This window comes from Spea bombifrons, chromosome 2 (genome assembly GCF_027358695.1).
Source record: "Spea bombifrons isolate aSpeBom1 chromosome 2, aSpeBom1.2.pri, whole genome shotgun sequence".
NCBI lineage: Eukaryota > Metazoa > Chordata > Amphibia > Anura > Pelobatidae > Spea > Spea bombifrons.
In genome coordinates this window covers 97,715,438-97,730,741 of record NC_071088.1, presented here as the reverse complement: position 1 = coordinate 97,730,741, position 15,304 = coordinate 97,715,438, and the positions used below count along the sequence as shown (strand labels likewise).

Genomic DNA, 15,304 nt, shown 5'->3' with positions numbered 1-15,304 from the left:
AGTTCACTTTCTATAGGTTCCAATAGCTCTTGCCTGTAAGAAGAAGGAAAAAAAAATTGTTCTTTCTAAATTATGTGCCGAAACGATGTATTAAAGGAAGAGAGCTACTGCCATCTACTGGAAAACGTGGCAATTATATTTTGGGGTTTGAAACGAGTATCTTTTTTCTGCATGATGTATTCAGAGAATAAAAGTATTGGGTTCCTGGTCTTGCCAAGCACCTAATGGCGAACTTTACAGCATTTAATATCAGGATCGCCCAAAGAAGGAGAGCAGCATGTTTATCAACACTAATGCTGATCTCCTATAGAGACAAAAGCGAAATTAAATTGGACAGTAATGTTATTGGGTAAAAAGATGTACTTTTAGAACGTCGTCATAAAATTACATGAAAATATGATGCTTCTTTTAAAAATATATATATATATATATATATATATATAAATATATATAATAAAGCTAAATACTATTTCTTCTGACTTTTTATTACCTTAATTCACATAAATAAGATTATCACTTGTCACTCAGATGTCTCTATAAACATTTTCTGGGTTTATCCTTAACAGAGGAACATGGCAGATATACTGTTTGTTTGTCTCCAGTTGGGTATATAAGTATTCTAAAAGGAGGGGGGTATTTACCATGTAACGAAATAGATTTAGCGTACATGTATAACGTGATTAAACGGAGCCTTCTTTAATGTCCGCTTATGTTTTCTTTTCCCCATAAATGAGTCTTTTAATAGTAAACTGTGGTTCTAGAACTGCACTATATAGTCGCCACAGTCGTCTTGTTAGTGACATAATATGCACATTGAGAGGACGTGGGAAATATTAATGATATGTTAATCTCTCTCTCGTAATTTAGTATAAACTGCAAGTACTGACAAAGCATGCTGCGGAGCTGAGCAAGTACATGCCAGAGAAAGTGGAAGAGGATACAAGTAGCATTTTAAGATCTCCGATGCCTGGGACGGTGATCGCAGTTTCAGTTAAGCCTGGAGATATGGTAAGTGCCTGTAGAGTGATATATTAATATATCTGGACAGCAAACACGGAATGGAACAAAATGTGGAAAAAAAACTGAAAGCAGTTCATTGTTCTACATTTGTAGGAGAAAAAAAGATGTTGATGGATCTGGACAGCATTGTATGGCTCATTGTCTTTGAACCTTCTCCCTTTCTTTTACTTTCTCTGCCCTTGCACCTGTCCCTATTTAACATTCCCCTTTACTGAGACATAACTCTATTTTTGTTAATACATAACTAATGTATTCAGTCATTAATTTTATAACTTTCTTAAGCATTTTTAAGGGATTATACATAGTTTTACCCTACTTCTTGAATTGTTTAAATTATAACATTATGGGTTGAAATTGCTTTCTTTATATAGAACTATTTAATACCAATTTATTTTAATGTCTTTGAATGCCTTTCTTTTGTTACTAAAAAATTGGTTAAAAATGTATAGAAGATTTTTCACACAAAAAAAAGTCCGTTTATGGATTCAAAAGTGTAGTTTTGTGATTGTTATTATAAACCGTTAAAAATACCTGATGCATATAACCATTTTTAGTAGTTAAGATTACAATTTGAAAATAGCATGACCAATACTATTAAGAAGTTTCGTATTGTATTTTTCTAATTTAATCAATGTTTTGTAAATCAAATGTATAGAATCAATACCATTTGTTAAGAGAAGAGAATACGTGTATCAAAGGTTTGTACAAGGTACTGCTGGAAAGCAAGAGGTCAGCTTCAACACTGGAGGGTGGGAAGCGCTAGGAAATATATGAAAGTACTACAATGAAAGATTGATAAAATCATGTTATTTATCAAAAATGCATGGGACAGACACAAAGCTTTTCAAGGTGCAAAAAAACCCAAGATCTAATATGCTCTTTATAGTGGATTAGATGGGCCCCCTGCATCTGCGCTTTTGTGTTGTTTCAAGGTTTTGTAATCCAGAAAAGAAATACAGAATGCAAAAAATTTTATTGTGCTGTAATTTATTTTTTAATATATATTGGTAGAAGAAGAAAAAACAGTATGGTGGCACTTAAGAGGCAACTTGCCTTATTATTCCTTTGACAATTAGATACTGGACTGTAATTTATGATATACATCAGTGGGTTTTTGTAGGGATTGTCTTTAGTGCTTTGTAGCTGATGATATATTTTCCCATTGGCACCAATTTATTAGTAGTATTTTATTGCAAAACAGCAATAGCGATTATACAGAATAATAGATTGTAAGCTTGCAAGGGCAGGGCCATCTTTTATCCATCTGTACCAATGTGTTACTTCCCTTTTTGTAACGATGCTAGAAAATCTGCTGGCCCTCTATAAATGTAATGTCCTATAACAACCCAAGCTTGGTATGTAGACCAAAAAAAGAATATATATGTCAACTATACAAATCAAACTAATTTACTATTACTCTGATCATTTAACATATAATAAATATAGGAAAGGCCACTAACCACTAAATTAACTTTCTCATAATTTCTGAAAGGTGGTCAAGGAGATCCAGTAATTGATTCTTTTCGGGCATGATTTCTTTTTAGAATATAGTAATCCCCCATGTTTCTGTATACGATTACTGCAAACTATAACAAAGATTATAACATATCATTAATAAACTATTTTTTTATTAGATGTTTACTTGCTTCTGCAAAGCATTTTATCACATTTTATGATTGAAGAGCAAATTAAATAGCATTCTACTTGATTTTTCAGACAGAATGCCCACTTCATTATTTCTTCTACTGGACTGGCAAACTATATACTATTGTTGTATTTTAGGTTTTAGAAAGAAAACTGCTTCTTGCCAACTTATATTTAGGTTACGGTTTTTAATGACAAAAAATTTAATTCATTTACTAATGTATACTATATACTAATATGATAGGGAACATAAATGGGGATTTTTTTAAAGTATTCGCCTTATAATGATTTTCTTTTATAAAGTATGCCTGGAACATTCTTTGGCAGTCATCAAGCATAGCCTATTTATATTTTAAACTATACACTGCCTTTTGTAAAGCTTTATAGAAATGGTATAATGTCATTGTAAATAAAATTAAAAATGCAACAATAGATTTTGAAAATTGTGAACAAAATATACGCCAGCGCCGGGAAGAATGTTAGCAAAATATAAATGGGTAAAATGTTGGCAACAGTCTTGAGAATGGGCTACAAAGAAGACTGTAAAAATTGATTAACCTTATAACGCATTGTGCGATACCAATTCCTTGTGCATACAGACAGTGGGAGACTCAAACAGTCAGCATGCCTGAGTGCAGAAGAACAGAACACTTTTGAATTGTTATTATATTCAAGGCAGTGAACTCCAGTTTGTTCATGGTCTTCAATATCGATTTAACGAGAGAGCACAGTGCATCAAATCAGTTGATCGGAAGCTATGAAACATTTTGATATGATGACTGTACCACAAAAGACACATTTGCATCTCTTTAAATTTACCAAGTTGTCCAGACTCACAAGTTATTCAGATCCATAGTATATATAATGTGTGTGTGTGTGTGTGTGTGGCTTTCCCCCCACTAGGAAAAGAAAGATAGTAGAATGTCCACCATCCTGTCTGTTATATGTAGTAACAACTCTGTTTTATGTAAAACAGGCTATATGCACCTTTATGTTTTTTTAACCCCTTTGAACTCAAATGTTATCATTTTTAGTTACAAAAAAATAATAATCATGACATGAGCTGTATCTAGCATGTATGGCTGAAGCTCAGATCAATCCTTGGTTTGGTTTATAGAAAAGTCTGACTGTGCATCATTCAAACAATGCTTTTGTTACAGTTCAGTTGCTTCTTCTGTCATTTTAGTCGATATTATGGCCAATTATTAATATATTTTTACATTAAAAGTAGATTAAGTATAGTTTTATGTCTATCCCATGCATGCTGATTTCCCTTACTGTTTTAATTTCTACTACTTCTAATGGTATGCTGTTCTACTTATCTTCCACCTTCTACCGCCTATCTACCACCCATCACTTTAAGTTTTTAAATGTTTCTATCACATCCCCTCCTTCCGCCAGGCTACAAAAGCTGAATTCCTTTAGTCTTTCCTCATCATTTTTATCCTGGAAGCCATTCACTTTTATAGCCCTCCTCTAAACTGTCTCCTCTGGATATGGGGTCTCTAGAACTGTACAGTACTGTACTCAAGGTGAGTTCTGACCAGAGATCTGTAAAGTAGCAAAACCACCTTGCTATTCTTGCTACTAATACCTCTAACTACACAACCCAGCAATGGCTTTTTGCGACGCTAACGTGTAGTATATAATAAAGTATTTTATTCTACATGCAGTCAACCAACAACTGCATCCCACATCGACAAGCTTTTCTTGTTCACCATTAGATAAATTTGTTTCATGATCTGAGTATGTAGTCTGCCCCGTGTGACCCTACCTCATCCTATGGGTTTTTGCACATGCTGGTCTCCTCAACTTCTCCATCCAAGATGGACACTAACGGGATAACTTTTCTACAAAACTTCCTCTCATGTTGACCACAATGTCATGTTTATATTGGTGTTGTGGCTATACCACATTATTATGTATTATTTTATATAGTGCCATCAGATTCTGCAGCACTGTACAATGGCTAAACAGGACATATAAAGTAGTATATCATAACAATTTGACTTACAGAAACATAAATTCAATATTTGGTGCAGGACATGTCTTAACTAGTAGTAGATTTGATCATTCTGTTTCTTTAAAACATTCTTACAAATTTCCATGTTCTCTTTTGTTTAGGAATGTTTAACATCTTGGCTGTATTTATTGTACAGTCAATGCGCATTGTTTTTCACTAGTCTGCCTTCATTTAAATACATATTTTGAAGTTCATTTATTTATGATGAACTATTTTTAGGGGGGGGGGGCTCCAGCATGGGTCTGATTTGGATCTTCTATGTAAATGCTGACTCTCATCTCATAAACCACTACAGATTATTATTGGTTTGGGAGTAACATATTGAATCTGAGTAGTATATATATATGATGCATTCTCACTTCTTCAGTACTTAGTTCTCTACTTCCAAAATATCGTTTCTGCTGTTCCCATGTCCCTTGGGCCTCGTAGTTGTTTTGCTGAACAAGAATGCAGGTTGCAACTTGACTGACTTTTACAACACGAATGAGATTATAAATCACAACATGCAGTTTTAATTCTGTTAAGGACATGCACCCTTCCATAAAATAATTTTTTACCTTGTATGATTTAGCTATAAGAAAAAACTTTTAGCAAGTCCACCTAACCCAAGTGCTGCTCAATTCCTTGCTCACTACCCTGTTTTCCAAGTTAATAAAGCATATACCTCCTGTACATGCTCAGTGTGCTCCCATTTAAATGAATGGGTACAGCAACAGCTTAGATTTACAAATGTAGAAAAAGTGAGCAAATTGAATGATAAAGATAACAAGAGGTGTAAGGATACTCTTGATGAAGAAGAAAACAGCAGTGTCAGATAGGTTTAGGGTGACACCACCAAGCATACGGAAACAGCCTTTTAAAAACTTTTTTTAAGTGATTTCTTTTTTTTTGGCAAATATTTTGTATCACATTCTCATAGCTATATGCTCATTCATTATACACATTTTCCACAAAACAAAGAAGATCCCTTTCTGCATTTAATGCTTCTACAGTTGTTTTGATGGATGCATGTTTCTAAGATTATGGACGGTGACATCTCGTGAAATATTTACTGGAATGCCATTGAAATATATATCATTTGAAATTCTGAACTTCCAAAATCCATGATGTCATTTCCTAATTGTAGCTGTAGGCAGTTCTATTCTGACACCATTTGTGAGCAGTATATGTTATGATAGATAAGGCACTTTATTGCCAATTATAGAACAATAAATACATACCTTTAATTTATGTACTATACTCCCGCCATTTTAAATTCCATTAGAAGAAAAATCCATATATAGTAGATGTAATATATGACAGTGTGTTTATTCCAATTTTATTGCTCATAAAATTCTAGTGTACAGAAAAGGTAGTAATTATTATTTTTTTATAAGACTAACCTTAATTTTGCTTTTCTGACAGCGGCTAACGCTTCCTAGAATCCCCTGTTTTCCATTGAGCCCAAGACGCTAGCAAATCATAGGCTCTTTGCTAGCGTTACTCCTGAGCAGCACTTCTACTGTAATGATTATATTATGTGACTCGCATTGTTGTGAGTCTGTGTTATGCTTAAAAAAATTAAAATGTGACTATTTTAGATTCTGTGTAATTTTGAAACTCATGTCTTGTAGTCCGAGTTAATAAAACCTTTATTTTACAAACCATGTTGGGAAAAGAAGCCCCTTGTCAAGGGGTAGTGTTGGACTTCAAACCCCCTAAAATCTTACCTTACTTTACCTCATACACCGCACTGCAGATTATAAAATGTTTGTACGGTATGTACGTATGAAGATAACTTCGGTATAAATTTTACCGCTACTAACGAGCCCACGGGGATACCTGTTGTCCTGTAAGTCAAATGGTTATATGTTACATACAAATAATAATAATGTAGTGAGAACTGCATCAAAGAGTGCTACGTGTCTGCCCTCCATGTCAAAGTACATGTGCCCCTCCAAATTTCCAACATTAAGATCTGTGTTTTGGTCTAAGAACCAAGTAACACAACGTGACAGCTGCCATCTAATCCTGTTAGCAGCCCCTCTCAATCGAATGTCATAACAAATCTTGTCCTCCCACCTACTCTGTTTGAGCGGGGGAATTGTGCACGGTAACATGTTTAGATAGGATACAAGCGACGTGCATTCGGAGGACATTGACATCCAATTATTTAGGGATTTGTGCGCTTTGCTAAATAACAGGCTGTCCCAGTAGTGGGGTTTCAATTAAAATTTCTGGATGGAAAAACTACCCCTTTGATGATTTATTTATAGATGCAGTCCTAATGTGTAAGTCATTGAAATGTACCCTGCATTTGTAGCGAAGTTGTTTCGGTTCCAAAATAAAGACATAGCGGAATTATCGCTGGTCAGTTGTGGCTGCTTGTTGCCAGGCAACAGTCTAAAATTCATAAAAGCGTGTGCAGGTGGATGCAGATAGGAGTCCTTACTGGATGTACCTCCTGAAGCCGACAACTGGCTGGGAAAGAGAAAGATCTGCCTGGCATGGTGATAGCTTGGAAGAATAAAGCAATTGCACCAGAGCGATCTGGAGGGGAGCCAGATACAAGGAAGAAAAGGGGCATGTAGCAAAATAGCAGGTACAAATGCACTGGCTGCATCTCCTTATCGCTTTCAGATAATGCGATTAGACAAATATGCCCCCATATCTACTAGAATTAGTATGCCCGTGTTAAACAGAATGCAGCCGCTTTTACTGTGCAGTAAAATAAGGCTTTATGCAAGTGAATGAAGTCTGGGTAAGGCATCGAGGTGGGAGTGAATCGTGCCCTAATGATGTTTGTCTCTAACCCCGTACAGAACAGACCAATTATATACAGCGGTTCATTTTTAATCCCTTGATCCGGGCCGGCAGTTGAGGTCAAGCCACAGACGCCCTCTGGGGGGGAAAAATTGGTTAGTGAATCAGTTAAGGACTTATACAACTGTCTAAAACATAAGAGCGTTAAAGGGAAAAAAAATCCCCTATATGATGATGTATACCATATATAGGGGTACATTCTAGAATGGATCAACAAAGATCCTATTACATTTATGTGTGTGTGTGTGTGTGTGTGTGTGTGTGTGTGTGTATGTGTATGGATGTATGTATACGCGCACATACTGTATCTGTCGTGATCTATAGGACACGTTTTTGCTTCGGGATAATGATCATTGGTATTCTACCTGATATTCTAACTAGCTCAGCAGTATATGTTGTATGCTTTCCTCACCTTTTCAGACTTAATATATTTAATGTAAGCATAACCTTTCATGGGCTCAATGCGTTACTATAAAAAGTTTTAGTGAGATAAAAAATGTATTTTCATCATCTCAGTAGTCATAGCAAGATAAACAAAAACAAGTCTCGTTAGCAGACGTAAAATATTGTTTTCAGTAATCCTCCCTTACATCATATACCTGCCATATGTCCGCGTGTATAAATTTTTATATAGTGTTAAACAGCGTCTCCTCAAAGGTTGACTAAATCAAAGTACGCTATACCGTAAAGAGCCCTGTACTGATTTTTTTTTTTCAGATCCAGGGGCTCTAAAATCGCATTAAAATCCAGCACCTGTGTCCTCCCCCCACCAAATATGTAATAGAAGGATTTTCACTTTTGAAGAAAAAACAGCAGGGATGATATTGATCCGTCGTTTTAGGGGGCCAGAGTGCAGCAGAAGGTGATACTGTGGAAGGCCCCTGTATGCCCTGTGCTTTTCTGCCAAATTAGGCAGAAGGCTCAGGGTGTAAAAGAACAAAAGAAAGGGTCCTATTCCACACAACAGCTTTATCCCAACCTTCTCCACGTCTCCCCCTTCAAACAGACTCTTTTTTTTTTTTTTTTTCTTTCTGTATTTCCCGGCTACATAATGATTTGACGCATTGAAACAGTTGCTGTCAAAACAGACAGGAAACCATTTTCTTTTAATTGCTGAAATGTTTCGGAAGTGCTTCGTGAGTTTCTTCCATACAGCAGGTGCTGTGCATTAATTGGCCTGCGCAGGCTTGACCCAGGGTCCGTGCAGTGGGCCTAATTCTAGGCATAGTTTAAATAGCTTATTTATTACATTGTATAACCTGGCGTACATGATGCACGCTCTGCAGTTTCTAATGTCATGTGGCTTTGGAAACCTGTCTTTCTCTGGTAATGTATTAGCAGCAGGTAAGCTCTAAATACCATCCATCAGTAGCTAATTTTTTTTCACCCAGATCCTCCAATGACTGATGAACCTGTCTTTAGTAGGAACGTTTCCCTGAGAAGAGAACCATATGCCACTGGCACGGTTTCCTATGCATTTTCTAATGTTGGCACAGAACAGATGAAGTAAGAATGTAAGACTCGTATTCCATTATCGCTGTATTTTTTTCTTTTTTTAGTTCCTCTCTGCAAAACAGCATGACTTCCTAAATTATCATGAGTGCGAATATGTAAAGGTGCAAATAGTAACGGCATCTCTGTCCTTCCATGGAATGTCATGTTTTGCGTCATCCTGCCTCCTCGAAGCAGACCTTAGCATATTAGAAGTCGCTCCCCCGTGTGCGAAGACCACAGCTGTTACTGTAAATCTCATCCAGTTTCTGTATCACCCCATTTTGTGGCTCTGAAGGATGAAATTGAGAAATGGAGCACTGTGCAGTCATCCTTTACATCGGCAATTTTAGCTCTTGCATTTCATTTTCATGCTTTTAATCCAAAGCAGATAGCACTTGGTGAGCAGCAAAGGTTTCTGATAAATGCGTTCAGTGAAGCTCACGCCTTCGCTTTTAACGTGATGCTTCTCCAGTACCTCTGGCCACCTCGCGTATGCCCGTGAACCCACCGACTAGAGGTGGGAGGCAGCAGAACCAGGGATACTTGTTCTCACTAAAACGTAATTGCTTTCCATCTTATGTGATCACGCTGGGAGTAGGGAGACAATTCTGTCCCAAAAGATAGAAATAAAAAGAAGTTTAAATCGTTAGCACAACAAAGTCAAGTGATAAGCTTGAAGACAAGTCCCTGGGGAAGAAAATCTAAAAAGGGACTTGATAGATTTCCATATAATTTATAATTTCCCTAATTGCATTTGGAAAGCTTGCCAATAAAATGGAAAATTGGCAGCCTATATCCATTATAGCAATTTTGCCGACCGTGGCAAGCAGCTGGCTTTAGTGGGTTTTATTTCCCACCACTCGTAATTAATCGTCGGCTGGAGACGTCTGAAAGTTCTGAATGTGGCGATTCTGTGTCGCATCTAGACTCCCTTCAAATGTGAAAGTCTTTGGGTTATACGTAGTGACTGATCCTTGGAGCTAACTCATTTAGGTGCACGGCAGACTTCTGCCTAATGAGGGCTACTTTGATAATCGGATGCGAATGTGAACTTTGACATTTCATGTCAAAGGAGAGGACGCAGAAAGCTGGATGAAAGATATGGGAAGGAGATCTGCAAACTTTATACCAATTAGACAGTGCAGAAATACATCAGCACAGATTGAGTTTATCAAAAAGACTTGTAGGGCTTGTGACCATTTTCTATGGGTAGCAACGAAAGCCACTTGTCACAGTGATTATTACTGTGACCACTGATGCCTGATTTTCTATGTAATGCAAACAGTCGAATACGTTTCCAGTGATTTATTTATTAAAATAAAACACTGTTTTTTGTCGTATATTTTCAGTAACTATAGTATTGCAATACTAATAATGGTATTGGATTGTAAGCTCACGAGCAGTACCCTTCTTACTGTACCAGTATGTTCTAACATATGTTAATGTTTTTTTTTTTTTGTTTTTTTATTGTTAAATATTTTCATTGTCCCCTATGGAATCTGCTGGCGCTATATAAATGTAATGTATATGCAAATTACCGGGTAATCCTGGCATTTGTGCTTTTTTACTCTGAATATCTCAACATCAAAAAATGTTAAATAGCAGTGTGTCAGCAGCTGAAGAAGTTTTGGTCAGAAGCTCGTATGTACATCACTTTGGTGACACAGATGGCATAGATTCAGTGGTTCTTCCGGCTACATCCTGTTACAGGAAGCAAAAGCTTTGGACTTTCAAAAAGCTGTTTAATATTGTTTTACACATTTTCCAGGTGCAGAGCATGCACGTCGATGAACCAGTTAGTGTAGAATTGTTTATTCTGCGTTCTAAGCCCAAAGAGCTTCTTCGAAGTTATCAAATCACATGTAGAAAGGGCCATTATCGAGGAAAGTAGGGCATTCATAATAGCAACCAATGGGATCTTCCCTGTGATTGTTCCACTTTTACCAGTTTTTACCCAGTTCACGCTTAATATGTAGCACATATACAGTGACATAACCCCCCCCAACATTTCATGTATCCAAAACAAGACAACTAAGTTGGGGGGTGCAGCAGGAGATAGTAAAAGTTTGGCTGGTGTCAGTGTGGGTGAGAGTTCTCCCCAAATTGCACTGTTGCCTACAAAAGCCTCAGAGTGCCAAAAACCAGGACTATGTCCTGTGAAAATTAGGACAGTTAGGAAGTCATCAGATATATTTTACACTGGATAGTCTAGGTTTAATTGATAACACCTCAACCCTGTAAACACAGTGATTACCCTGTCTTATTGTGACGTGTGACGGAGGATATTTAAAATGTGACTTTACAGAACATGGAAGACTGAAGTGACCACCCCTACCATGTATTTTGTTGGGATTTGTTAATAAAGAACATTATTGCACATACCTTAAAACATTTTCTATTCTATTGTGTCTTAGGTTTCAGAAGGACAGGAGATCTGTGTAATTGAAGCCATGAAGATGCAGAACAGCATGACTGCTGCTAAAACAGGAAAGGTATTAATCTTTGGAGGGGCTTATAAATGAACATGTATAAATGCTAATACTTTAAGATACATTGATCTCATTATAGGAGCACATTTGAAACATTTATTTTCATAGGCGTAGTCTGTTGCATGCATCTGCTTCAGGAAAACCATCTGTAATCCATGACACAAGAGCCTTTGATCCCATAAAAGACCACCCCTTATATACATTAGGTGCCTTCACAGAAAAGTTGAGGTACCACTTTTAATTCGCGCATTTATGAAATGGCCAAGCAATATAGTGATACATACTATACAATTAAGCACTAATAATTGGTTGTTTGGGAGTTAGACTAAACTATGTAGCAACCCTGAAAATGATTTAGAAAGGGAATTGTCCTTTTGGGGGGTACCAGTGTGATCCATTCGTTTATATTAAAGGTACTATTTACAGAAGGCATCCATGGTTAGTAATTATCATGCAAAACAAAACAAATTTAAATTTAAATCTTACATTGTTTACAACTTACTGATTTGTTGGAGTGGTAAAAAAAAAATCCAGGTGTAGAGGAACATTAAATACCGTATTGGCTCGCATATAGGCCGCACTTTTTTCCCCCACTTAAAGTTTTTAAAGTGGGGGTGCGGCCTATATTCGGGGTCTAGCGCCCGACGCCCGGGACATGCAGTCCCGGGCGCCGGGCAGGCAGCGGGGTTAAGATACAGATCCCCCGCAGCGGTGCAGGGGACCTGTATCCTACTCCTCGATACGCTCAGACAGCCTCCCCTGCCAGCACTTCCCACGGGGGGGGAGTACCGGCACGGGAGGTTATCTAAGCGTTTTACCTCTGCCCACCCCCGACTTACCGGAGCAGACTCCCGGGTGTCTTGCGGGACCGGCGGGAGACATCTACGCAATACGCGTATGCAACTTCCGGTACCGGTACCGGAAGTTGCATACGCGTATTGCGTAGATGTCCCTCGCCGGCCCCGCAAGACACCCGGGAGTCTGCTCCGGTAAGTCGAGGAGGGGGGGGGCAGATAAGGACAGCGGCAGCGTATCGCGGGGAGGGAGGACAGCGGCAGCGTATTTCGGGGAGGGAGGACAGCGGCAGCGTATTTCGGGGAGGGAGGACAGCGGCAGCGTATCTCGGGGAGGGAGGACAGTGGCAGCGTATCTCGGGGAGGGGGGACAGAGTGGCAGCATGTTTTCTTTGGTGCTTTTTTAAAGAAAAAAAACTTTTTCTTTAAAAAAGCACCAAACTTTTAGGGTGCGGCCTATATACGGGGGCGGCCTATATCCGAGCCAATACGGTACATCCATGTGAAATCTGTGAGGTAGGTATTTCATGATGTAACTTAAATAGCAGTCAATATGAAATGAAGTATTAAAGCACTGAACTATTTCTAACATTTATGAACAAATGCTTTTTTGTGCCTTTTCATTCAGTAGAGGGACAATAGAGAACTGTTTGTCTCTGACTTCTTTGGAATGTGCTTTCAGGTTGCTGCGGTACACTGTAAGCCTGGTGAGACTGTGGGAGAAGGTGACCTACTGGTGCAGCTCGAGTAAACCCGCCACTTACTACCGAAAACTGACCCAGATGCAAGTTTTGAGATGACATTCCTCCAGAGCAGACTTTATACTGTTATATTTATTATAAATGAACATGGGATGGACGAAGAGCAAGATCGCCCTGAAATCCCCCAATCTACTCCAACAAATGTGTAATTAATATTGGTACTGTATTAGACCAGTTCTGGGTTCTTATGGAAATAAAATTATCTTTTTGATACAGTAAAGGTTAAAGTCTTTACAAATCCTTGTTGCTGTCAAGTGTCCAACTCTAATAACATCTCCATTTTATATTTGCTGGTACTGCTTGCACCTTTTACATTTTGCTATGCAGAACACCATAATATAACGCATGCTGACATGCCAAATGCCATTTAAAGGCATTTTTGAAATGTTGAGGGCCATGTGTGGTGGAATCATATGTTGGGCAGCGCACAGCATTTACTAAAGGCACAGATTAGGTATTCAGACTGCACTGTAAGTTTATATGTATACGTCACCTTTTATGAAGGCCTGATGAAAACGTATTGGGGTTCCCAGAGGATACGATTGACTGGGCAACCAATTTATTTACTAAGGGGTTTCTACAGACTGAGCCGGGCAACTGAAATCGTTTGGTGCAGCTTGTTTTTCTTTATCACACTGTTTACATTTTATGTATCAGACATATCACCATGTACACAATGATGAGATTGAAAACATCTTTACAAATATGATACATTTGTTATACAGATTTATTGCCTTTTATGCCTTTTTTATAATCTTTAACAAAACCAAATTACATTTCTTAAATACATTAGGGCCCCTATTCAGTCTTCAAGTAGCCTGAAAGTAAGACAGTTGTGACCTTCCATCTGTGTATCTATCATACCATCTCCCTCCTTATGAAGGTCTACCTGTACTTGTAATATATACCAAAACCAGCATAGCTTGGGGATGACTGGTGTGAGGTCCCATTGGTATTCAAGAACAGAAGTGCTGTATTTATATACAATTCTTTCCGACTACCTCAACCGTTGATTTTTAATCTGTTACATCTGCTCCCATATCTACTCATGGAAATCATGGTTTGTGTCTGTATAAGCCAATCACTGATTTTAATAAAATAATTATTTTCAGTTAGATCCATAAAACAAGCCTGCTTTCTGATTTGATACTGCCCTGCAATCACTTGGGCCTTTGTCTTGGATCTCTCAAAGTACTGAATACCAATGATTTTCCATACACATTCCCATTCCTTCAATTTGGTAAATGCGCAAACATGTGGATCTGTTTCCAGTGGCTGTCGGGAAGTCAATGTGGAACTGTCTAATATTGGTAGCTTAAGGTCCTGGGAGCTAGGCTCATTTCTTTCTGTTAGATCACCTGTGTGAATACAGGTAATCTAGTTAATATACGCTATATTAATAAAAAGTATTGGGACACCTGACCATTACACCAACAAATACTTTTAGGTTGCATTCTAACTTGCTTTCTAAATACATAGAAATTATAGAAAATGTAGTTGGTCTCCCCATTTGCAGCTAAAACAACTTCTCTTGGGAAGGCTTTCCACAAGATTTTTTGAATGTTTGTGAGAATTTCTATCTATTCATCCAGTAGAGACAAGAAGGCCTGGCTCACAATCTCTTATCCAGTTCATCCCAGAGGTGTTCGATGGGGTTGAGGTCAGGGCTCTGTGTATGCCAGTTCATTGGTCTCCCACACCAAACTCATCCAACCATGTCATTCTGGACTATGCTGGAACAGAAAGGGGTCTACTCATTGGAAAGGTGGCATCCTATCACAGTACCTTAGAACGACCCATTTTTCCCCCACAAATCTTTCCCAAAAGTGCAGACTGCATGGCTGGGTGCTTGATTTTATACACCTGTGGCAATGGGTCTGATTGAAACACCTGAATTCAGTAATAAAAAGGTATGTCCCAATACTTTTGTCAATATAGTGTATGTATTGTATCATCTAATCGTAATGAAAGTTCTTTGTATTGCTGTTAATTTTAAATGGTCCATCAGTGGGTGGAAACTTGAGAACATTGACTGATTATTATATTAGGGCATGGAAAAGACATCAAATTCCCAGTAGCCAGTGAAAACGGATCCATGAGGTATATAAGTTTTATTCATATAGGGAAAAACCTGTGCACAGCACATGGAAAGCCACATATTGGAAAGAAAACTGAAACGAATGCAAGCGGAATTTGTAACTATTCCTAGTACAATCAAGCTTCGATTTGGAATGATGAGTGATTTGTTTGCATTTTGTTGTTAAAAGTGCCTATATT

At 37.9% G+C, this 15,304-nt stretch overlaps 1 protein-coding gene across 1 annotated transcript in view; it reads left to right on the top strand.

Annotated features, from left to right (window-relative positions):
- Positions 1–13,247, top strand: part of PCCA (propionyl-CoA carboxylase subunit alpha) — a 167,036-nt gene extending 153,789 nt beyond the window's left edge. Inside the window, exons 22-24 of the mRNA XM_053455323.1 lie at positions 868–1,008; positions 11,398–11,475; positions 12,949–13,247. Coding sequence (XP_053311298.1) covers positions 868–1,008; positions 11,398–11,475; positions 12,949–13,017 — 288 coding nt within the window. The 3' untranslated portion in view covers positions 13,018–13,247. The remainder of the gene's footprint in view (positions 1–867; positions 1,009–11,397; positions 11,476–12,948) is intronic.
- The last annotated feature ends 2,057 nt before the right edge of the window (positions 13,248–15,304 follow it).